This window comes from Aethalodelphis obliquidens, unplaced genomic scaffold (assembly GCF_003676395.1).
Source record: "Aethalodelphis obliquidens isolate GAN/ISIS:26980383/991018 unplaced genomic scaffold, ASM367639v1 scaffold4, whole genome shotgun sequence".
NCBI lineage: Eukaryota > Metazoa > Chordata > Mammalia > Artiodactyla > Delphinidae > Aethalodelphis > Aethalodelphis obliquidens.
Genome location: NW_020837948.1, coordinates 54,763,758 through 54,789,809, shown reverse-complemented (window position 1 = coordinate 54,789,809; position 26,052 = coordinate 54,763,758). Strand labels below are relative to the sequence as shown.

Genomic DNA, 26,052 nt, shown 5'->3' with positions numbered 1-26,052 from the left:
TGACTTCTGAGAAAGAAGACATTGCTCTTCTAGTGCTGGTGTGTCTGATCTCAGTGGAGAGGACCAGATCTCTGGGGATAGGGCACTGGTGGACAGGTGCTGGTTTGTCTTGGGCACACAAATGAGGTCAGTTCTGTGAAGGTTAAAAAACTGCAAACTCGATTCTGTTAACTCCTTCAAGAAGGTACTGCAAATGCTGGGATGAAGAAGCGAGTCTGGGATGATGATCACAGGAACAGCAAACAGGAAAGTCAAGTGATACAGATAGGAAGAAGCAAATCTTCTCTTTCCTTCAACTCTGAAATCTCCTCCAGCCCTTTCTGTTGGCAAAGGCTAAATGTGGTTTTCAGAGCCTGAACCCCAGCATCACAAGGCAGAAGGTTGAACTTCGGAGTTGATAGAATCTAAATACATTTTGACTTTCAAAGTCAGGGAAAAAACTTAGCTAACCTAGCTTATGGTCTTAGGTATAATAAACATACGAAGTTTAACCATGTCATTGAAAAGGACTTCCATCATAACGTGCCGAGTAAGAATTTAAATTTTTGCTACAATTTATTAAATTTATCATAATATCAAGTTATTAAATTTCCTTTTCATACTTGTGAACACTAATCTTTTGCTTTTTAACTTGTTTTAAAAATCAAAGGTAATCACAACAAATGAAAGCACAAAACCTTGATGGTTTTATTACAGAAAACAAGTTTTCTAAAACCTTAAATGTAAACTGAAGTCTAAATATGCCCCTTACTATTGCTGAGAAGCCCTCAGTGGTTTCCAGTTGCCTGTCATATGCAATACAAACTCCTCAGCCTCCTCATTGATCTAACCTACTTCTCTAGTGTTATCTCCCACTACCTTCATCTGTTTTACCTAAACTCCAGCTAGGCTGGACTGCTCTCTGTCCTTTACCATGCATTGAACTTACTTACTTACCTCAAGGCTTTTGTTCAGGTTAATTCTTACCTACAGCATCCCTTTTGGGTGGTTCTCTTTTCCCATATGCTCCCCATGTAACTGTCAAAATCCTACCCCTCCTTCAAAGCCCTCTGCAATTTATGGGCCTCAGTAAAGTTTGTCCTGATCTAAACAGCTAAATGTGTTCAAAGACTATGGTATCATAAAATACTTTCCAGAAAAGGTTTTAATCAATTTATAGTTCCACCAGCAGTATATTATGTGTGCCTGTTTCACCATGACTTCACTAACCCTCTTCCTACAATAAATGGTTTGTCACCCTACCATCTAAAAACAGCTATCTTGTGTCTTCTCCCGTCTCCTCTACCAATTTATTTTTAACTGGATTCTTTCTTTTTTTAATTTTTATATTATTTTGGAGTATAGTTGATTTACAATGTTCTGTTACTTTCAGTTGTACAGCAAAGTGATTCAGTTATACATATGCATAATTCTTGTTCATATTCTTTTCATAACTGGGTTCTTTCTTCACAGGGGAAGACAGGTTCTCCCTCTCAACCTGCTCTGTGATCTCCCATTAAAATAAAGCAAGAGTGCCTACCCTTAAGCCTTATCCTCTTCTCCACCCTTTTCCCCTCTATTCATTCACACAAATTTCTCAAGAGTATTATACATGTGTCTGCATTTCTCTCCTCATTAAAAACATGTATGGAAGTGAATTTTTATTCACTCATTCAGGAAATATTGTAGATTACCTAGTTCATGCCCAGCAGTGTGCTAGTGAAAAGCAAGCAAGCAGAGATAAAAACCACTTGTGCATTCTCTGCCCTCATGGAACATTCAGAGCAGAAAGGAGGTGATATAAAATAATATAAAGTATGATTGTGATAAGACTTAAGAATGAAGGCTATTATTTAGATTGAAGAGCTTATACTGCCTATAATGATGAGTCAGGGATGACATCCATGAACCAGTAATTGAACTGAGGTCTGAAGATATGGTGGGAATTAATAGGCAAAAGGAATTTGCCTGTACTGCAGAACTGTTGTCGCCAAGTTCATGCTGTTAGGTCCATGGGTACTGGTTGTGTATCTACTGGATCCCTAAGCAGTGTTTGATAGTGTTGATTTCTCCTCCATTGAATCTTGCTACTTATATGATTACAATTCCTTACATGAACTCATTCACTCTCGTTGCTTTAAATGTCTTCTAGTGTGTCAAGGGTACCCAAGCTTATATCTCTGGACATGACTTGCAAAGTTAAACTTAGTATGCAAAATGAAATCCTTGGCAATTCCATGTACATACTTTTTCCCAGTAACCCTAGGATCATTCTTGACCTCGTCCTCTACCTTGCCACTGTCGCCTTAACATTGCTAATTAATTGTTCTGTGTGTGCTGAGCACTACAGTGAGTGCTCATACGTTTTTCCCTCTTTCTGGAAGACTTCATTTGCTTAAGTAGCAGTATAGTGTTGCTTCAAGACTCAATCACTGTTTTAGACTGTTCCTTTGATTTCTGTTTATTGTACTGTTTAGAGACTATGACCTGCATTATTTCTACTTTTGAAATTCATTATAATTTTTTAGTGGTGTATGATAACTTACTTGATCAATTTTTTTTTAAGTGTGCCAGGGGTGGCACATTTTTCTCTATAATATTTTTTCCCCATCATCCTAATATGGTGTTATTGTTTAAGTTTTAAGTTTCTTTCTCAGTATGTGGTAAAGCAGTACAGAGGGTCTATTGCTCTTCTTCCTGGACTGTAACTTTCTTCCATATTAACATACTGGTTTAGCACTTTTCTATATTTTAATATTGATATTGTTACTTCTGTGACATTCACTTGGCATACCTCTGTCCATCATTTGATTTTCAACTTTCCTTTGTCCTTTTGTTTTAGTTGTGACTCTTATAAATAATACATAGCCAGTTTTTCTGTTACTTATATCCAGAGTCCTTCAGTAGGCAGATAGGCTGATTTTTATGTATTGTCAATCTTATTTTATTTATTTATGTCAATGATTAAATAAGCATTTTATTGGCACAGATAATTCTTAAACTGAAAATACAATTATCGTAAAGGAGGAAATAAATTTCTCATCCCAGCACTTGAAAATCATCAGTCTTAAACATTTTGTTATATGTCCTTTATATATAGAAGAGGGAAGGATGAAGAAGAAGATAGAGGAGGAAGGGGGAACAATTTCTGCATCAACTGTCTTCAACATTATTGTTAATTTAATTGTTTTGTAAATTGATAGCTTCTACTGCAGAGCAGGGAAAAACAAGTATTCTTTCTTTTAGTACCAAGCACAATGCCTGACATATAAACGTTCAGTAAATGTTAAAAGAGAGAAAGAAATGATCTTTTCCATTTTTCTTTTTTCTCTCTACAGATTTCTATAGAGAATGATTACCTGGGTCCCCGAAGAATTGAAAGTCTACAAAAAGAAGATGCTGACTGGCAGCGGAAAGCTCATATGGCTGTGCTGTCCATTCAAGATCTTACTGTCAAATATTTTGAAATAACAGCTAAAGCTCAAAAAGGTGAGTTTCCCAGTAGAATTATTTTTGCTAGGTATTTTCAAAATGGATGGAGGTATTTTCAAAAATGAGTGGTTTAAGTATTTTATGTTCAAAATAGTTATATGGAAAAGAATTAAAGACCACTCATAATCCTAGCAGTTAAAGAAGACCACTATTAACAAGTTAAGGTATATCCTTTCAGTCTTTTCTAGGCATATGTGTTTACATATAGCCCACCTTTAAAAAAATTAAAAGTGATGGGTATTAGTATAGCATAATTCAATTCTGACAATAATCGTTCACAGTTACAGATGTCATAGCTTAAAGTCCCAGTCACCAGCAAGACTCCCTGCCCTTCAGACACTACTTGCAAATTTGGGGTGTCCTTAGGCCATCTGTACGTCTAACCAACTGGCCACAAATTTGGGGTTCCTACAGCCCTTTTAGGTTCAAAAATTCACTCGCAGAACTCAGGAAAACACATACTTACCATTACAATTTATAAAGGATACAAATCAAGCCAAATGAAGAGATACATCTGGCAAGGTCTGTCTGGCAAGGTCCATTCCTTCCAACTCCCTTCCATAGGAGGCCACAGAAATCGTTCCACCACTCCCTGAGAAGCAGTTTAAATTATTCATTATTTTAATAATCTCTCTATTTGTATACCTGGCATTAAAGTCGTTATTCAGGTTATTCTTTCAGCAAATCCACGTTTCCTTAAAAGTTTCACTCGAAGCCATTGTGCTGAATGAGAATACTTTCCTTGATTCCTCAGCATCATCTGGCATTGTCACTTAAAAAAAAACAGTTTAATGGATGAAAAGTAGTACCATGTTTTTAAAATTTGCATTTCTTTGCTTACTACTGAGTATTCATCTTTTTTGTTTTCATGTAATAATTGGTATTTGCATATCCTTCCTTTTTTCCCAGTTACTGTCTTCTGCCTATTTTTCTATTGGGCTGTTTTCCCCCTATTGATCTATATAAGATCTCCTTGTATTCTCTATATATTAGAAGAGGAGTAAAATAGGCCTTTATTTCCTTCCTTATGCAAAGCCAGGTGTAGCCCAATTTTACTGCTTAGCTTTTAAAAACGTCTTAAATGGGCCCTTTTCTGACAGGTATATGTATGTTAGAACATTAAGGTTTTTTAAACAAATTTAACATGATTCCTTGTAAACACCAGGACTGTTGCCTTCAGAGCTTTTTTACATATAATGATCACCATAGGGTGCTATTACATGGTGTTATCCTGTTAATGTTATCAGTCATCTTAGCAAGAATCTTTATTCTTGCCAGCAGAGGGAGAGAAGAATCTGGGGTTTTTTTGTTTTTTTTTTTTTTTTTGTGGTACGCGGGGCTCTCACTGTTGTGGCCTCTCCCGTTGCGGAGCACGGGCTCCGGACGCGCAGGCTCAGTGGCCGTGGCTCATGGGCCCAGCCACTCCGCGGCATGTGGGATCTTCCCAGACTGGGGCACGAACCCGTGTCCCCTGCATCGGCAGGCGGGCTCTCAACCACTGGGCCACTAGGGAAGCCCAAGAATCTATTTTAGAGGTGTTCCAATATTGTTCTAGGGGTATTCCAAGCATTCTGTATTCATACTTTTCTACATTATCTTCATATTCCTGAGCTGTTGGAAAATAACTCCAGGTGAAGTGAGCAGCAATTAGGCAGAAGAATACATTCTATCTAAGGATGTTGGAAGACAAAGTATTGACTAGCTCTTGTGGTAGGTAACAACCTGAGACTGAATTAGGACAGGGAACTGCTCCACAGACACAGTCCTTAAGTGGGAAGCAAGAGATAAGGCTCCAGACTATTTTTGTTTATGCAGAATGTTTGACTATATGCTGTGATTACAAGTTCAGGTAAAAATGATAGAAGCAGCAGACTAGGTATTTAAGCAACTTGGGTACTCATATAACTCTCCTTTTATAGGTGTGTAACCTTGGTCTTAAGTCACCAAGTTTCACATATCTATGGTGAAGGTGTTGATAATGCATACCATGCCTATTCTATAGGATTGCTGGGCAGATAAATAGAACACTTGGAAAAAGCACTTTGAAATTAACACAACGTCGTATAAATATGAGTGATTGTGGTCACGTGTGCATGGGGGAGAGAAGAAACAAAACAGACCATGTATTTGATTAATATTGCCATGTGAAGTGAGAGAAACATTTAAATATCTGTTATTCTCTCATTTAATTTCCACAAGTCTTCCGAGGAGGTACTGTATTTCCTTATGTTTATTATTCAAGGGAATTTAGCCCAAGAACAGTTAAGTTTCTTCTGAAAGTTACATGTTGATGGGTAGAAGTGAGAATTTAACTCCAAACTGTCTAACTCCAAACCCCCTGCTGTTATTTTTTCCCCTACAGTGCACTACTGTATTGATCTTATGGTTGCATAAATATTATCATACATTTTTAAAAGATAGAGATTTAAGATGGCAGAATCATTTTGCTATGTAAGCAACAGAAGTAGTTATTATTTGTTAGAAACCCTAAAATAAAGGATCAGATCAATATTCAAATATGTTAGCATTTAAAGGCCAAAGAAAAACCAGAGAAACCAAAAGAACTATATTGAGAGGAGATTCTGAGTAAATAGATTGCTCATTTGTCATAAAAACTCAACAGATTTTTAAGACTAAATCAAGAAATGGTAACATTCTTGAATGGAGGTAACTACCCAGGAGCAGGTTCCAAGTTGGTTGCATTTAGTCATTGGGATTAAGGGTCGGGGGAGAGCTGAGCATGAGAAACTGCTCTTTTCCACTATCAGCCTCTCTGTACAGTTTTAATTTTCAAGTATGTACTCGTATTATTGTCAAAAAATTGAGGCAAATGTTACTGAGATACTTCTTGCAAAGAGGGTTATGATATAGTAGCATTACAAAAGTATTAATCACCTCTGAACGTATTAAAGAAACTACTAGAGAATGTACACTAATCTAAAGACTACATTAGGTACTGTGTAATCACATTGCCTGACTCTTTTATGATAGTTAAAGCATGTCTGACCTATTAGGCATAAGGATCATAGGATGGTTGGGTTCATTTGTATAAGGACCCAAGATGAGCCAGCACCATGCTATTATCAGTGATAAACTTCTTTAACTGGAAGATACTAGGTGTTTGATTGTCAAGAAATGTTTCTTGAATGAGGCCTCTATTGTGGCAAACTAAAAAGTTCTTCCTTTTTCTGTGTGGTGGCAAGGAGAAGTTGGGTGTCTTCTTTGGGGCTTAGTTAGTTAAGCCCAGCGCTAACTGATTTTGCTCCAGCACTAACCTTAGCAGAATCAGCTCCATGCTAATGTCTAGGATTTATTTCATCCTACCATTATCATTAAAATACGTTCGGAGAACTCAAAAGTACATGAATTTAAATAATTTTTAAATACCCTTTAATAGTTATGGTTCTGATTTCAACTAACATACCTAGGAAAAACCGTGACAGAATAAAGTTTTATAGAAACTTAGAAATTTAATAACACTGGACGATGTGAAAAGAGTATTTTTTAAAGTAAGTTTTAAAATTAACCTGAAAACTCAGTTTCATCTTCAGAAAGTTATTTCTGAGAATGACTATTTAAAATTCTTATTGGAGACATTAGAGAGAATCTAACATACTGTTGAATTATATTTTAGAGCTGTTATAGGTAGTTTATTATGAGGGTAGCATTTGTGTGTTTATCTTTGAGTGTGTGATCAGTGGAATCTAAGACTTTCAATTCTTTAGTATCAAGTTGTTTCATGTCTTAATGTCTCAATGTCTTTTTAAAAATTATCAATAGCTGTATATGATCGAATGCGAGCAGATCAGAAGAAATTTGGTAAAGCATCATGGGCAGCAGCTGCTGAACGTATGGAAAAACTCCAGTATGCAGTTTCTAAGGAGACTCTGCAGATGATGAGAGCTAAAGAGATCTGTTTGGAACAGAGGAAACATGCACTAAAAGAAGAGGTAACAGGGCTTCCTTGGTGGCGCAGTGGTTGGGAGTCCGCCTGCCGATGCAGGGGACACGGGTTCGTGCCCCGGTCCGGGAGGATCCCACATGCCGCGGAGCGGCTGGGCCCGTGAGCCATGGCCGCTGAGCCTGCGCGTCCGGAGCCTGTGCTCCGCAGCGGGAGAGGCCACACAGTGAGAGGCCCGTGTACCGGGAAAATTAAAATAAAGAAGAGGTAACAAAAGCCGTGAGAAAAATATATTTAAAAAATTTTTTTAATAAGATGTGCTATTTGACTTTTTTTTGGTATAAGACTTAAATTTTTCTGACTCTACAGAAAGTTGTTAATTTTGCAGTACCTCCATGAGATGATGATAACTTTCACAATGGGGCCTCTGATAGAAGAGTTAGAGTTATGGCATTTTCACAGCATGCCAGCATGACTGTAGGCAGCAACTGTTAAAAGAAAAAGGAGCACTCATTTCCTATCTCCCCTTCGGTCCTCCCCACACCTAGGCAACTATTTTCTGTCTCTATAGATTTGCTGTTCTCGACATTTCATATAAATGGAATCATAAAAGATGTAACTTTTTTAATGCTTTTTCCCCCACAGAGTGTAATGTTTTCAAGGTGCATCCATATTGTAGCATGCATCATTACTTAATTTACTTTTTTTGGCCGAATGATACACCACATTTTTGCATTCATCAGTTGATGAACTTTGGGGTTCTTTCTACTTTTGGAGCTTTACGAATAAAGCTGCTGTGAACATCCATGCGCAAGGTTTTCATTTATCTTGGCATGAAATGCTATTTAACCTGTTGAGGAACTATCAGACTGTTTTCCAAAGCAGCTGTACCATTTACATTCCCACCAGCAGTGTACAAAGGATAGAATTTCTCCACATCTTTCTTTACGTTACACTAAACAGTCTTTTATATATATTATTTATATATATATATAATAATAGCCATCCTGGTGGGTGTGAAGTGGTATCTCGTGGCTTTGATTTGCCTTTCTCTGATGGCATTTATGTCCATTATCTTTCCATGTGCTTATTGGCCACTTATATATTTTCTTTGGAGAAGTGTCTGTTCAGGTCATTTGCCCATTAAAAATTTTTTTGTGTGTGTTGGAGCTGTGCTGCTAGGCTTGCGGGATCCACTGGACTGCCGGGAAACTCCCTAAAATTGGGTTTTTTAAATCACTGAATTGAAAGTGTTCTTTACATATTCCAGATACAAGTCTTATCAAATATATGATTTGCAAATATTTGTTCCCATTCTGTGGCTTGACCACATTGGCTTCTAAATACATTGAGTATGTATGTGTGAAAGTTGTATATTCTCTAGAGAAGAACAAAATGTCATCACTGCTTTTATTCATACAGCTTTATGTAAAATATATTCTATGAATGTGCATATGCATGTCTAACTCTTGTTTAAAAGATAGTGTATGAGGTGATCTGTAATATTTTAAGGGTACGATCTAGAAAAATCTTTTTGTTAATGGATTTTAAATTATGGATTTAGATTTGTTAATGGATTTATTTTTCCCTTACATTTTCTGATTTGCTACTGTTGTTAAAGGAAAAATTAGAACTTGTTCTGAACTTTTCCACACTATTCAGAATCTCTTCACAGATTTCAGCTCCATCTCTCCTTCACCTGAGGCATTTCCACTCTAATCTTCTTTTCTAGTTAGCTTTCTCCTTTATGTTACTAGGTATCTGGAATTTTCTTAAGGTCTTGAACTTTAAAACTTGATATGCTAGCATTGTATTGACTGAAATAGAGTGCCACTGTCTTCATCAGATTGACTAGCTTTATTCTAACCAGGATGAATTGTAATGACAATATAGGGTGCCCAAAAGAGCTGCTGAGGTAAGATTTATAACTATGTGCTATTGCAAGAACATTTCTTACTGGAATTGGTCTCCTATGGTAGAGGAAGGGTGAGGCTGAAATGGGCCAGGGAGTCTGGCATGTTTATCTGTGGGGTCATTTTCCCTGGGGTTATCCTTAATAGTACCTTAATAGTCTGTTTTTGAATGTTCTCGATTGTGTTTGAATTCTTCAGAGGATTTGGTAAAGCTGTCAGTTAGTCATTCCTGCCAGGTTTATGCCTGTTGAATGATACAATATATGCATTGTGCTTTTTATACATATCTGTGATGGTGGCTGCACTAGTTTTATTAGCATTAATTTAACATGACCACATGACTCAGGAGAAACAGACCAAATGTGATTTATTAAGCCCATCCCAAACAAATCCCTTGCTTTAGAGTACAGTACAACTCTGTGGTTTAAATTATGGGGAGACTTTTGTTCTTTAAAAAAAATGTTGATATGTCACATCTCCTTAGGTTATTTTAAAAACAAAAACGTCTTCCTGATGTGACAGTGGTATTTGCCATGGTATAATGCTAAACATCAAACAGTTTCTAAAGTAACACTGAAACATTAAATATCACCCAGGCAAGCAAAATTACATTTGACTTAAGAATTTTTTAACCACACTTAGGAGTAAGTACTATTCCTTTTTAACCGAGTCTTGATTATCGTCATTCTCACCTCTTTTAAGTCACAGACTCTTGTCCCTTTATGAATTTGAAAGCTAGGAACACTGTACTCAGAGAAAAATATACACGTTCACACAGCTTTATACACAAATTTAGTAGGTTCTTAAATTATCTGTACACGAGCCTCTGATCCCACATTGTCTGCTGATGTTCAGTTGCTTCATGGATTTATCCTGTCTGATTAGTTAGTATTCATTTCTAATCATAGCTTAATTTCTTGTTCCCTCAAACTAGATATGTCCTTATTTTTATTTTCAATGCAGATGCAGAGTTTGCAGGGCGGTACAGAAGCCATCGCTCAGTTGGATCAATTAGAAGCTGATTATTATGATCTGCAACTTCAGTTGTATGAAGTGCAGTTTGAAATCTTAAAGTGTGAAGAGTTACTGTTGACAGCACAACTGGAAAGCATCAAAAGACTTATATCGGGTATGATGTGTGTCTAATACATAAGTCCACAAAAAGACATTTGAATGAATGATGGAATTTCCCCATGTGTTTGTTTGCATACATAGGGAAAATGTACATGGACACCAGTTTTATTTCTTCTGTTGAGGTTAAGAAAACTTAATGTAAAGTCAAACAAGTGATTTAGTAGATGTAGCAGTGCAACTATGTTATTCCTTCCTACTTACTTTGTAAGTAACTTGCTTTGTTGCTTCAGCCAGAATCTGTATTCTCAGATTTTTTATTTGGGAAACAAGGTTCTTGGCATTTTATATTGAGCACTTAACTATGTGCCAGACACTGGCACACACATTCCCCCAAAGAGGTATATTTCCTAATCCGTATTTTACAAAGGGGTAATGGCTTTGCCTGAGGTTATAGAATCAGTGAGTGGATCAGAGCCCTGTTCTGTCTGGCTCCATAGCCCATGCTCTTAACCACTACCCCTTGTTGCTGTTTTGTAACAGAAAAGAGAGATGAAGTGGTATACTATGACACTTATGAAAGCATGGAGGCCATGCTGGAGAAGGAAGAGATGGCAGTGTCTGTGCATTTACAGAGAGAAGAGCTACAGAAACTTCAGCAGAAAGCACGCCAGCTGGAGGCAAGACGTGGACGGGTTTCAGCCAAGAAAGCATACCTCAGAAATAAAAAGGTATAATAGGTTACATATTAATTGAATATAACCTTAATTTTACATCTTGCTTTTATTCCATTAAGTAATCTTTTATTTATTTATTTTTCCATTACTTAATCTTTGACCCATAGCCAATAATTCTAACGCAATTTGTCACTAATACACATACCTTTTAAAACTGAGTAAGAGTTATATCTTCTCAGTACTTGGGCCATTGTATTGACATTATATGGTTGTCTGAGCATTATCCTCTTAAACACATTAGAACAGCCAGTGGTGATATGCTGTTTGCCTCAGCCACCCAGAGGTGACTCTGATCATGACTACAGGATTCCATGTAATGCAATTCCCGGCTCCTTTTTATTTTAAGGAGGCCAGGGATGCTCTACAATTAAGTTGACTGGTTCTGACCTCAGTCTTCAAGGAAATTTTCATTTATATATAAAAGTGTGTACCAATTTAATCTATATTCTTCACTCTTCATTCTTATATTAAACTAAATCTGAGGTAGGGAAACTCAGGCCAGTAGATTCTGCCCATTTACGCCGCAGCCTCTGATCTGCTGTGACCTATCACAGCACACAGCCAAGGGTCTCTGAATGGTCTTACCCCCTGTCCTCCCCTTTCCCTGCCCCCAGACCCCCAAATCCAACGGCTTAGGTGACAGAACTGCAGAGGGAAGGAGGAATGACAAAAGAAGGCTGGAAAGAGAGGAACTTAGAAACACTGTTCTGAGAAGAATGATCAGTCATACTTTACCAAAGATCAGAATGACTCTCTTTGTAACAGCACCCTACGTTCCTTGTGGTCTGCATGTCGGCATCCCCAGGGTCACAGGCTCCGTGGTTAACCTGGCACCCACAATAGAATTTCATACCCAGGGGTAGTTCTCTGGCTCTAAGTAAATCATGCCCTGCTTCTCCTCTTGAAAGAACAAAGACGGTCTCTGGCTGCGCCATGAGGACTTGAGGTCTATGCTTTGTGATTAAACTTTTCAAGAAGAATAATAGAAGTAACATTGTTCTTTATGTATGTTATCTTCTTTTATTCTCCCAGTAGCCAAAAAGCATTCTGATACCTGATTTGGTGGCAAACCCAGACCTGAACATTTCTTTGTCCTACTTACTTTGACTGTTCATCTGTTTTCACTGCAAAAACATCAGTAATACTTATTATGGGGTGTTGTGTCAGATCCTGCTGGAGTTACTAGGCAATAGATGGGATATGCAACATATCACCTTTCTAAAATTAAAAAAAAAATTAATTTTGAAATACATCTGAGTTCTGTTCTTGATAAGGAATTGTAGACTTGTATCCTCATTTTATAACCAAAGGAACTAAGGCTTCCAGTCGTTAAATAAATTACCTAAGGCAAAGCAGCTAGTATGGGTCAAAGCAGGATACTATCCTAGGTCTGTGTGACTTGGAAGCCTGAGCCATTATATCACTATATCATGCCACTTCTCCCCCTTGGAGACTGCCTTGGACAGGTTCGATCTGTGATCAGTACTTGTTAGGCAGTAGAGTCAACGCAGTGTGGGTAAAGATAGGAAGGAGATAAAAGAGCTGCTTTAAAATACAGCTTCCTGGCCTGAAAGGTTATTCATGTATGACTTAACGAGGTTATAAGAGTAATCTTTTGGTATAGCTTTGAGAGTGTTAGAAACTGTTTATCTGGAGGACTTCTCCAGAAGGACCCAGAGAAAATGAAGACTTAGCATGGTGCCACTAGGAAGTTGCCAGATGATAGGGTATGTGTAAAGAGCACATGTCTCTTAATATTATTTTCATGTAAATCTGTAGCATACGATTATTGTACTTTCTAGTCTTTAAGGTCTCTTTTTAGCTCTGAAGTCTATGATCAGAAGATTCAGATTTCATGATATTGTTTAAACCAATCCGGGCAAAATCATGTTCTTTAATTCATCAGAAAGCACTTAAGAAACAGAGTTTAAGTCAAGAGTTATGTGTCCTTTTTTTGCTCAGACTAGTTTAAAGAGTACAATAATACTTAGAATCTTCTGGCCACAGTCTTCAGATTTGAAAGAGACTTTTGAGACTATCTAGGTACACCCCCCTTCCGCTCTACCATGCCGCATTCCTTCCCTTCCAAAAGGAAAAATCAGGAATTCTACAGATGTAAAAGAACCTTTTAAGATCCTAATTATTTGGCTTATGCTGCTTCGATATTCCGGATGAAAAACCAGAGGTAGCTTACTTGATTGATATTTTGCTGTGTAGGTACATGTTAAGATTAAAATTTAATTTATCAAATTGAATTAGATTTTGAGTCTTTGAAGTTTCACTTATATTAAAACACATTTCATGTATTTATAGGAAATTTGTATTGCAAAACACAATGAAAAATTCCAACAGCGCCTTCGGAGTGAAGATGAATATAGAACCCACCACACAGTACAACTAGTAAGTTTGCACTCTGAAAGACTTAGAATAAAACTTCGAATTTTACATATCTCAAAGTGAATAAAATCTGTAGAGAATAAGAAAATGTTATAGCTAGATGTTAGCATTAAGTCACTGTTCAGCCATTCCTCAGTGTCCATGGGGAAATTGGTTCCAGGACACCTGACCTTCCAACTCCTCCAACCTCCCCACCAAAATCTGTGGATGCTCCAGTCCCTTATATAAAATAGCCTAGTACTTGCATGTAACTTGTGCACATCCTCCTGTATTCTTCATCTCTAGATTACACGTAATACCTTATATAATGTAAATGCTATGTAAGTAGTTGCCAGTAGGCAAATTCTTCGAGTTTTGCTTTTTGGAACCTTCTGTGGTTTTTTTGCCCCCTGAGTATTTTCAATCCGAGGTTGTTTGAACCCAAGGATGTGGAACCCACAGGTTCAGAGGCCCAGTTGTGTATATCCTTCCTTATAGCACAGCTTCCTCTACCAGTGCAGTACCACACAAGAGTGGTATATTTGTTACAGTCTGAACCAACATTGGCACATCATTACCACCCAAAGTCCACAGTTCATCCTTTGTTCTGTACATTCTATTGTTTTTGCTAAATATATAATGACATGAATCCACCATTATAGTATCATACAGAATATTTTCACTGCCCTAAAGATTCCCTGTGCTCCACCTTTTCATACCCCTCTCTCCACAAACTCATGGCAACCACTGATCTTTTGTTTTGCCTTTCCCCCTAACATTTAATTGGAACCCTATATGTAGCTGTTTCATATTGGTTTATGTAACTTGTAATTTGCACTTAAGGTTCCTCTTTGTATTTGCATGGCATGGTAGATTATTTCTTAGCACTGAACAATATTCCATTGTCTGGATATACCACAGTTTATTTGTCCATTCACCTGGTGAAGACATCTTGCTTCCAAGTTTTGACACTTAAGAATAAAGCTGATAATATGGGAAGGTTTTTGTGTGCACGTTAAGTTTTCAGCTCTTTTGGGTAAAATAGCAAAGAGCGTGATTGCTGGATCTTATGGGAAGAGTATGCTTACCTTGTAGGAAACTGCCAAACTGTCTTCCAAAGTGGCTGCACCATTTTATGTTCTCACTAGCAATGAATTTAGAGTTCCGTGTGCTCCACATCCTCCATTTAATGTTGTCAGTGTTTTGGAATTTAGCCATTCTAATAAGTGTGTAGTGGTACCTCATAGTTGTTTTAGTTTGCAGTTCCCTGATGGTGTAGGATGTTGGGCATGTTCTCACAAGGCTTATCTACCGGCTGTACCTCTCCTTTAGTAAGTGTTAGATATTTTGTTCATTTTTAATAAGGTTATTTATTTTCTTATTGTGGATAATAGCCCCTTTCAGATATATCTGTTGCAAATACTTGCTCCTAATCTGTGGCTTGCCTTTTCATTCTTTGACATTATCTCAAAGAGCAGTGGTTTTTTTTTTGTTTTAATATTATTTTTTTTATACAGCAGGTTCTTACAAGTCATCTGTTTTATACATATTAGTGTATATGTGTCAATCCCAATCTCCCAATTCATCCCCCCCACGTGCCGCTTTCCTCGCTTGGTGTCCATACGTTTGTTCTTTACACCTATGTCTCTGTTTTTGCCTTGCAAACTGGTTCATCTGTACCATTTTTCTAGATTCCACATATATGCGTTAATATACGATATTTGTTTTTCTCTTTCTGACTTACCACTCTGTATGACAGTCTCTAGGTACATCGGCATCTCTACAAATGACCCAATTTCGTTCTTTTTTATGGCTAATAGTTCCTTGTATATATATATATACCACAACTTCTTTTTTTTTTAACATCTTTATTGGAGTATAATTGCTTTACAATGGTGTGTTAGTTTCTGCTTTATAACAAAGTGAATCAGTTATACATATACATATGTTCCCATATCTCTTCCCTCTTGCATCTCCCTCCCTCCCACCCTCTCTATCCCACCCCTCTAGGTGGTCACAAACCACCTAGCTGACCTCCCTGTGCTATGCGGCTGCTTCCCACTAGCTATCTATTTTACGTTTGGTAGTGTATATATGTCCATGCCACTCTCTCACTTCGTCCCAGCTTACCCTTCCCCCTCCCCATGTCCTCAACTCCATGTTCTAGTAGGTCTGTGTCTTTATTGGTGTCTTACCCCTAGGTTCTTCATGCATTTTTTTCCCTTAGATTCCTTCTATATGTGTTAGCATATAGTATTTGTTTTTCTCTTTCTGACTTACTTCACTCTGTATGACAGACTCTAGGTCCATCCACCTCACCACAAATAACTCAATTGCGTTTCTTTTTAATGGCTGAGTAATATTCCATTGTATATATGTACCACAACTTCTTTATCCATTCATCTGTCGATGGGCATTTAGGTTGCTTCCATGACCTGGCTGTTGTAAATAGTGCTGCAATGAATATTGGGGTGCATGTGCTTTTTTGAATTATGGTTTTCTCTGGGTATATGCCCAGTATATGCTGGGTCATATGGTAATTCTATTTTTAGTTTCTTAAGGAACCTCCATACTGTTCTCCATAGTGGCTGTATCCATTTACATTCCCACGAGCAGTGCAAGAGGGTTTCCTTTTCTCCACACCCTCTCCAGCATTTGTTGTTTGTAGATTTTCTGATGATGCCCATTCTAACTGGTGTGAGGTGATACCTCATTGTAGTTTTGATTTGCATTTCTTTAATAATTAGTGATGTTGAGCAGCTTTTCATGTGCATCTTGGCCATCTGTATGTCTTCTTTGGAGAGATGTCTGTTTAGGTCTTCTGCTCCCCCCCCCTTTTTTTTTTTTTGCGGTACGCGGGCCTCTCACTGTTGTGGCCTCTCCTGTTGCAGAGCACAGGCTCTGGACACGCAGGCTCAGCGGCCATGGCTCACGGGCCCAGCCGCTCCGCGGCATGTGGGATCCTCGTGGACCGGGGCATGAACCCATGTCTCCTGCATCGGCAGGTGGACTCTCAACCACTGCGCCACCAGGGAAGCCCTGCCCATTTTTTGATTGGGTTTGTTTTTTTAATATTGAGCTGCATGAACTACTTGTATATTTTGAAGATTAATCCTTTGTCCGTTGATTTGTTTGCAAATATTTTCTCCCATTCTGAGGGTTGTCTTTTCATCTTGTTTGTAGTTTCCTTTGCTGTGCAAAAGCTTTGAAGTTTCATTAGGTCCCATTTGTTTATTTTTGTTTTTATTTCCATTACTCTAGGAGGTGGGTCAAAAAAGATCTTGCTGTGATTTTTGTCAAAGGGTGTTCTTCCTATGTTTTCCTCTAGTAGTTTTATAGTGTCTGGTCTTACATTTAGGTCTTTAATCCATTTTGAGTTTATTTTTGTGTATGGTGTCAGAGAGTGTTCTAATTTCATTCTTCTACATGTAGCTGTCCAGTTTTCCCAGGACCACTAAAGAGGCTGTCTTTTCTCCAATGTATATCCTTACCTCCTTTGTCATAGATTAGTTGACCATAGGTGCGTGGGTTTATCACTGGGCTTTCTGTCCTGTTCCATTGATATATATATCTGTTTTTGTGCCAGTACCATATTGTCTTGATTACTGTAGCTTTGTAGTATAGTCTGAAGTCAGGGAGTCTGATTCCTCCAGCTCCGTTTTCTCCCCTCAAGATTGCTTTGGCTATTTGGGGTCTTTTGTGTCTCCATACATTTTAAGATTTTTTTGTTCTATTTCTGTAAAAAGTGCCATTGGTAATTTGATAGGGATTGCACTGAATCTGTAGATTGCTTTGGGTAGTATAGTCATTTTCACAATATTGACTCTTCCAATCCACGAACATGATATATCTCTCCATCTGTTTGTGTCATCTTTGATTTCTTTCATCAGTGTCTTATAGTTTCCTGAGTACAGGTCTTTTACTTCTTAGGTAGGTTTATTCCTAGGTATTTTATTCTTTTTGTTGCAGTGGTGAATGGGATTGTTTCCTTAATTTCTCTTTCTGATCTTTTGTTGTTAGCATATAGGAATGCCAGAGATTTCTGTGCATTAATTTTGTATCCTGCAACTTTATACCATATTCATTGATTAGCTCTAGTAGTCTTCTGGTGGCATCTTTAGGATTCTTTATGTATAGTATCATGTCATCTGCAAACAGTGACAGTTTTACTTCTTCTTTTCCAGTTTGTATTCCTTTTATTTCTTTTTCTTCTCTGATTGCTGTGGCTAGGACTTCCAAAACTATGTTGAATAATAGTGGTGAGAGTGGACATCCTTGTCTCATTCCTGATGTTAGAGGAAATGCTTTCAGTTTTTCACCGTTGAGAATGATGTTTGTTGCGGGTTTGTCATATATGGCCTTTCTTATGTTGAGGTAGGTTCCCTCTATGCCCACTTTCTGGAGAATTTTTATCATAAAATGGTGTTGAGTTTTGTGAGAAGCTTTTTCTGCATCTGTTGAGATGATCATATACTTTTTATTCTTCCATTTGTTAATATGGTGTATCACATTGATTGACTTGTGTATATTGGAGAATCCTTGCATCCTGGGGATAAATCCCACTTGATCATGGTGTATGATCCTTTTAATTTGTTGTTGGATTCTGTTTGCTAGTATTTTGTTGAGGACTTTTGCATCTATATTCATCAGTGATATTGGTCTGTAATTTTCTTTTTTTGTAGTATCTTCGTCTGGTTTTGGTATCAGGGTGGTGGTGGCCTTGTAGAATGAGTTTGGGAGTGTTCCTTCCTCTGCAATTTTTTGGAAGAGTTTGAGAAGGATGGGTGTTAGCTCTTCTCTAAATATTTGATAGAATTCACCTGTGAAGCCGTCTGGTCCTGGACTTTTGTTTGTTGGAAGATTTTTAATCACAGTTTCAATTTCATTGGTTGTGATTGGTCTGTTCATATTTTCTATTTCTTCCTTGTTCAGTCTTGGAAGGTTATACCTTTCTAAGAATTTGTCCATTTCTTCCAGGTTGTCTGTTTTGTTGGCATAGAGTTCCTTGTAGTAGTCTCCTAGGATGCTTTGTATTTCTGTGGTGTCTGTTGTAACTTCTCCTTTTTCATTTCTAATTTTATTGATTTGAGTCCTCTCTTTTTCTTGATGAGTCTGGCTAAAGGCTTATCAATTTTGTTTATCTTCTCAAAGAACCAGCTTTTAGTTTTATTGATCTTTGCTATTGTTTTCTTTGTTTCTGTTTCATTTATTTCTGATCTGATCTTTATGATTTCTTTCCTTCTACTAACTTTGGGTTGGTTTGTTCTTCCTTCTCTAGGTGTAAGGTTAGATTGTTTGACATTTTTCTTGTTTCTTAAGTTAGGATTGTATTGCTATAAACTTCCCTCTTAGAACTGCTTTTACTGCATCCCATAGGTTTTGGATCATTGCGTTTTCATTGTCATTTGTCCCTAGGTATTTTTTGATTTCCTGTTGATTTCTTCAGTGATCTCTTGGTTATTTAGTAACGTATTGTTTAGCCTCCATGTGTTTGTGTTTTTTACGGTTTTTTCCCTGTAATTTATTTCTAATCTCATAGCATTGTGGTCGGAAACGATGCTTGATATGATTTCAGTTTTCTTATATTTACCAAGGCTTGATTTGTGACCCAAGATGTGATCTGTCCTGGAGAGTGTTCTGTATACACTTGAGAAGAAAGTGTAATCTGTTATCAGATGGAATGTCCTATAAATATCAATTAAATCTATCTGGTCTGTTGTGTCATTTAAAGCTTGTGTTTCCTTATTAAGTTTCTGTCTGGATGCTCTGTCCATTGGTGTAAGTGAGGTGTTAAAGTCCCCCACTGTTGTTGTGTTACTGTTGATTTCCTCTTTTATAGCTGTTAGCATTTTCCTTATGTATTGAGGTGTTCCTATGTTGGGTGCATATATATTTATAATTGTTATATCTTCTTTTTGGATTGATCCCTTGATCATTATGTAGTGTCCTTCCTTGTCTCTTGTAATAGTCTTTATTTTAAAGTCTATTTTATCTGATATGAGTATTGCTGCTCCAGCTTTCTTTTGATTTCCATTTGCATGGTATATCTTTTTCCATCCCCTCACTTTCAGTCTGTATGTGTCCCTAGGTCTGAAGTGGGTCTCTTGTAGACAGCATATATATGGGTCTTGTCTTTGTATCCATTCAGCCAGCCTATGTCTTTTGGTTGGAGCATTTAATCCATTCACATTTAAGGTAATTATCGATACGTATGTTCATATTACCATTTTCTTAATTGTTTTGGGTTCGTTTTATAGGTCCTTTTCTTGTTTTTCCCACTTAGAGAAGTTCCTTTAGCATTTTTTGCAGAGCTGGTTTGGTGGTGCTAGATTCTCTTAGCTTTTGTTTGTCTGTAAAGCTTTTGATTTCTCCATCACATCTGAATGAGATCTTTTCTGGGTAGAGTAATCTTGGGTTGTAGGTTCTTCCCTTTCATTACTTTAAATATATCATGCCACTCCCTCTGGCCTGTAGGGTTTCTGCTGAGAAATCAGCTGTTAAGCTTATGGGATTCCCTTGTATGTTATTTGTCGTTTTTCCCTTGTATCTTTTAATAATTTTTCTTTGTCTTTAATTTTTGTCAATTTGATTACTATGTGTCTCGGCGTGTTTTTCCTTGGATTTATCCTGCCTGGGACTCGTTGTGCTTCCTGGACTTGGGTGGCTGTTTCCTTTCCCATGTTAGGGAAGTTTTCGACTATGATCTCTTCAAATATTTCGTCGGGTTCTTTCTCTCTCTCTCCTCCTTCTGGGACCCCTATAATGAGAATGTTGGTGCATTTAACGTTGTCCCAGAGGTCTCTTAGGCTGTCTTCATTTCTTTTCATTCTTTTTTCTTTATTCTGTTCTGTGGCAGTGAATTCTACCATTCTGTCTCCCAAGTCACTTATCCATTCTTCTCCCTCAGTTACTCTGCTATTGATTCCTTCTAGTGTATTTTTCATTTCAGTTTTTGTATTCTCTGTTTGTTCTTTGATTCTTCTAGGTCTTCATTAAATATTTGTTGCATCTTCTCGATCTTTGCCTCCATTCTTTTTCCGAGGTCCTGGATCATCTTCACTATCATTATTCTGAATTCTTTTTCTGGGAGGTTGCCTATCTCCACTTCATTTAGTTGATTTTCCAGGGTTTTATCTTGTTCCTTCATCTGGTACATAGCCCTCTGCCTTTTCATTTTGTGTATCTTCTGTGAATGTGGTTTTCGTTCCACAGGCTGCAGGATTATAGTTCTTCTTGCTTCTGCTGTCTGCCCTCTCGATAATTGATATGTTAATAGTATTGAGTCTTCCTATACATGAACAAGGAATATGTCTTTATTTAGTTCTTCTTTGGTTTCTTTTCTAAGAGTTATAGCTTGCTTCATTGATCTTGTTCACATTTTATTAGATTTATACCTAAATTTATCTATCTGCTTTTTGGGGTGTGGTAATGTAAATAGTTTTGTAGGGGTAATATAAAAGGTTCATAATTCCAGTGTTTCATTGCTGTTACATTAGAAAGCAGTTGGCTTTTATATGTCATCCCTGTACCTTGCAGTCTTGTTATAATTGTGTATTAGTTCTAGTAGCTTTTTTGGTGGTTCTTTGAGATTTTCTACATAGACAATCAGGTCTTATGCAAATAAAGGCAGTTTAGTTATTTTGTAGCAGTCTGTATACCTTTTATTTGCTCTTCTTATTGTGTCAGCTAGGATTTCCGGTAGGGTGTTGAAAAAGAGTGGTGAGGGCTTCCCTGGTGGCGCAGTGGTTGAGAGTCCGCCTGCCGATGCAGGGGATACGGGTTCGTGCCCCGGTCCAGGAAGATCCCACATGCTGCGGAGCAACTGGGCCCGTGAGCCATGGCCGCTGAGCCTGCACGTCTGGAGCCTGTTATTCTGCAACTGGAGAGGCCACGGCAGTGAGAGGCCCGCGTACCGCCAAAAAAAAAAAAAGAAAAAGAGTGATAAGAGGAGACTTCTTTGTCTTTTCCTGGTCTTAAGAAGGCTTCTAATTTGTTGTGATTAAGAATGACGTTAGCTGCTGTAGGGGTTTTGGTGTTATCCTTCAAGCTCATTTCGGCACATATTAGCTAAAACTCTTGAATTTAAACACGTAAGAGTAGCCAAACTACCCGTAAACTGTAAGATTCATCTGAAACCAACAGCAAATTTATTGTATTTTTATTGTTCAGTACCGTTTTCATGGGCCAGGAACTGCTCTGTAAGGAAAGTCAGACTGTGGGCCAGCTTAAGAGTTAAATGAATAAGAATGCCTCCTACTCTCACCATCGGCACCTGCGCTGTCAGCTTGTGATTAAACTCCACACTTAGAATGCGTTCCTTATTGTGTGAAGATTTTGGATTCTGATAAAATGCCAATATTTTTATGGATGGAGGAACTAATTAGCCTTTTAGAATGAATGAGTATCAAATCCTTTCTCAGAGTTTTACGTGGCAAAGTTGAGTAAAAAGAGGAAATTGATATTTGGGGGAATCTGAAAGATGAATGTCATTTGCCTTATAATTTTGCCTACTACCGACTTTGGGTGGAATACCTCACTGTAGGAGAATGAATCCATTAATCATCAATTCTTAACATGCAAAGCTAGAGGAAAATGAAAGTTGGCTTAGATCAAATCTGGTTTAAACCACCTTTATCACACACACAAGTGTACAGCTCATAAGTTTTAATTTTCACTAGATGAACATATGCATACAGCTAGCACCAGCTTGTTAAACAATGTTAACAGAAACTCAAAGCCCCTTGTGTCACCATCTAGCATCATCTAGTAAGTATTCCCTACCCACCCTCCACCACCCCCTGCCCCCGCCCGTCACAAAAGGGTAAATTATCTTCATTAAATAACTTTCCCCTAGCTAGCCAGAGGGGGCCTGTTACTCACTAGGCTCTTAAATACAATACTGTGCTCTATGAAAAGTCCATACAAACCCATCAGTTCATGCCTGAACATGTCTGAAACTTTCTCTTTCCATTTGGGATCTTTTAGATAATAGTATGATCTGACTCTCGTTATACCAGCTGACAGACCAGCAAAATGATTGATCAGTTTTATTTCTGAACTGCACATTCAGCTATTTGTATATTATGTTTAGAGATGCAGATTCACAGTTTGAAAATGCTGAATATCTCTTAGACAACTAATTTCTTCCTCAAGTACTAAGCACTATATTCATTCGATAATACACTCTAAGTATAGAAAAATCTCGTCGTCTCTGAGCCAGTGCCACTCGATAGGCCTTAGAAGACCCTTTGTCCCTGAGTATCCCATGGCATGTATCCCAGCGTGGGAAAGTACAAGCTCACTCCCAATTCCAGGTGGTTACCAGTTGTAAATATGAGATTTTTTCAGTTCCTTCCTTTTGTTGGCTCAGCTGTGTGAATGGAACTGAGTATGCAGTAGGGGTGAGGAGTTGGGATAAATTCGTGCCTCACTGTGTCCTTGAGCCATTCTGGGCTTTCCTCTATAAAGGACAGAATCCACATGGGACCTTTATTTCTTTTAATGAAGAGCTCAGGTCATATCTTCTTTAATTTCCCATCTGGAAACCTTTAGGATTATATATAGCAATCTGGGATTGTTACTGAGAGATGCATGACTTTTTATCTACTAATAAGTGGCCTTTGCGACTCTCTTAAGACTCCCCAAGTGAGAGCTCTCTAAAGGGAAAAGGTCTTCTTGACCTGCCATAAGAAGAGATGGAAGAATGTTCATGTTTACTCACCCTTGGCACCCCCCTGCACCCTGACCATAAGTTCCATGGGCTGATTTATATACAAAGGATTCAACCCACCTCACCAAGAGAAAGTGGAACCAATCTGTATTGTGTGTGATAGTTACATCTCTCTGGGGACGTGGTTGGCCATCGTGGCACTCTTCAGTGCATTCCCTAATTGGTAACTACCTGTCACCTGACCCTCAGCAGTGAGGTTGTCAGAAGCACTACTCCCACTCTTTATCCTCCTGCCAAGAATTCCGCTTTCTTTCCTTTAGAAAGAGCAATTCGTATTTAACTTGGCCAACATTGGGTGGGTGGTGATACTGTTAATCCAGTTTGGGAATACAAAATCAAAGAGGTTTGGGATTGGGGAATGGGAAGGAAAAAAATTGAATGAGGTATTAAAACACACACTTAGATTTGTGGCAAGAGGAACAGGTTCAGTAATAGTAGACATTATCTACAGAACATCAGGCTTAACCCATATATAATACCTAAATTACCGACCAAGTGGTTATTTTTTGTTTTTAAGGTCAACTATTTGAGTTAGCAGAATATAGCAGTTACAAGTATTGCATAATAAAATTGATCAAGCCAGAACCCCAAAGATGAAACATTTTTCAGTTCAGAGAAAATATTTACAGAGTAAACGTCTTTTAATTGGTAGGTCATGCAGAAAGTGAAACAACAATATAATTTCAATTAAAACTGATAGTGTTTCATGCCACAGAACATTGCTTAATACATCATTCTTTGGAGTAATCCAGCTTACATATTGGGAGAACTCTCTCTTTTTCTGTTAATGATAAAATATAATGGGACACATCGTAATGGAATTACTTTTTTTTTTTTTTTTTTTTACACCAGAAAAGAGAAAAATTACATGATGAAGAAGAAAGAAAAAGTGCCTGGGTTAGCCAAGAAAGACAGAGAACACTGGATAGACTTCGAACCTTTAAACAGGTAGTAAAACTATGGTCAATTTATTATTTTTCATTGCTTTTTAAACAGAGGTACATATATACTCCTATTGTAAGATTTCTTTTATGAGAAAAACTTGATTTTCCCTTTATTATCTAGAAAACAATTTTAGTTATGGCAGTCCTTGGCTTACCACTTCAGTGATAGAAGAGGAATGGTCAGGGCCTCTGGGAAGCCTGGATTCATTAGTTCACAACTGACTATCCATTTTAAGCATCAACTTGTTATTAATTCTGTGTACATCAACACTGTGGTGTAATAATATGACCAGTGGCAGAATTAGAGGGTGGATCAACACATGTGAGAAATGCTTCAGCAGTTCTCTTGCCAGGCTTATCCATGACTCTGGACACTGATATCACAGCAGCTAAGCATTTCCTTGGAATGTGCTTAAACTAGGTAGTTCTGGTTCTCAGCAGCACTCAAGAGCCTTACTTCTACTCTTTATTCTGAGGGGTCTCCTTACAGGTGAAGGGAGCTTTTGATCAAGTGAAAGAGTGGGGGTGGGTGGGAATGGGGTCCTTAACACAAGGATAAGCTTTGTGTTAAGAAAATGTCGTCTGCCAAATGCATTAATGCTAGGTTTTACCATAGTAAAAGAATGAGAGTTCTGTGTATCAGTACTCCAAAAATTTTTATTCATTCTCCTTCTATTCTATCATAAAATGCATATATTGTTTTCAGAGCTTTAAAAAAATGCCATGTTACCCTTTGAAGAACATTAATGTTTTAATTTTTTATCTGTAAGCATTTGAAAATACATGTAGGAATCTACGAATCTAAGAATAGTTTTTTAGCTTTCTGCCTACCAATAGCATATATATATTTGACATCATTTGTTTTTTATTTACACTGCTACTATTTTCCCATTTAAATTAGTACTTTTTATTCACTAAGGATCTTTCTTTAATCATGTGGTAATTCTGAACAGTTGACCTCTTAAGTGGATAAGAGGGGAGAAGGATTTGATGATAAGCAAATAATAAAGAATTTGGTGATAATTATTTATAAGGTATTACATTTTGGTATTTTGGTTTTCAGTATATTTTCCCTGAAAAATCATAAAAGCTCTAAAATAAAATCTTGCATTGGAGGGAGAAAATAAACAGCCATTTGTTCATAAATTGTAATCTAACCAGTTATAATAACTTCTGATTTCTTAGAGATACCCAGGCCAGGTCATACTTAAATCAACCAGATTGCGACTGGCTCACGCAAGAAGAAGAAGTGCAGCCAGTCCCGTGTCCTGTGAAGACCAGTGTGACCCTCTGCCAGGAGCGCTACAGGTAGAAGAGAAAAGTGAGGGAGTGGAGGAAGGAAGGGGCAAGCTCGGGTCATCACAGACAACAGAAGCCCAAAGCCTCACACAGCTTGAAGACAATTCATCAGCACAACTTGAAGCTACTTCGTTACCTCCCGGTGGTGTTACCTCTGAACCGCCTCCCGCCGCATCTCCTCCACTTCTGAGTAAGATTGACCCTAAACCAGGTTCTGCCACAGCAGATCCACTCCCCCCACCTCTTCCTCCGGCACCTCCCCCGCCACCTCCTCCTCCCCCACCACCACCGCCTCTGCCTGTCGGTAAGGACGGCGCCCCAGAGACACTGGAGGAAGGTCTGCCTAGAGTGGAGGGGAACGAGAAGAGGATCCCAGAGTCAGCTAGTGCCCCCTCAGCACACCTCTTCGACAGCAGCCAGCTCGTCAGTGCCAGGAAGAAGCTCAAAAAGACTGCTGAAGGTTTGCAGAGGAAGAGAGGTGAGTTAAAAAAAGATTTTTGAGTTCATCTGTTGACTGAGGCATGTAGTTAAAGGACTGTTTATTTCCTAGGATATTACAAAGCTTTAAACATTTTATTTTTGGACATTATTTGATAGCAAACAGGTTTTC

The 26,052-nt window shown here is 38.0% G+C and overlaps 1 protein-coding gene across 2 annotated transcripts in view; it reads left to right on the top strand.

Annotated features, from left to right (window-relative positions):
- Positions 1-26,052, top strand: part of JMY (junction mediating and regulatory protein, p53 cofactor) — a 74,374-nt gene that overhangs the window by 38,101 nt on the left and 10,221 nt on the right. The window contains exons 3-9 of one of the 2 annotated variants that reach the window (XM_027100752.1): positions 3,318-3,468; positions 7,252-7,421; positions 10,249-10,414; positions 10,900-11,087; positions 13,407-13,493; positions 24,052-24,147; positions 25,329-25,920. In XM_027100752.1, coding sequence (XP_026956553.1) covers positions 3,318-3,468; positions 7,252-7,421; positions 10,249-10,414; positions 10,900-11,087; positions 13,407-13,493; positions 24,052-24,147; positions 25,329-25,920 — 1,450 coding nt within the window. Of the gene's footprint in view, positions 1-3,317; positions 3,469-7,251; positions 7,422-10,248; positions 10,415-10,899; positions 11,088-13,406; positions 13,494-24,051; positions 24,157-25,328; positions 25,921-26,052 lie in introns of both variants that reach the window. The other variant, XM_027100751.1, reaches the window with a different exon arrangement.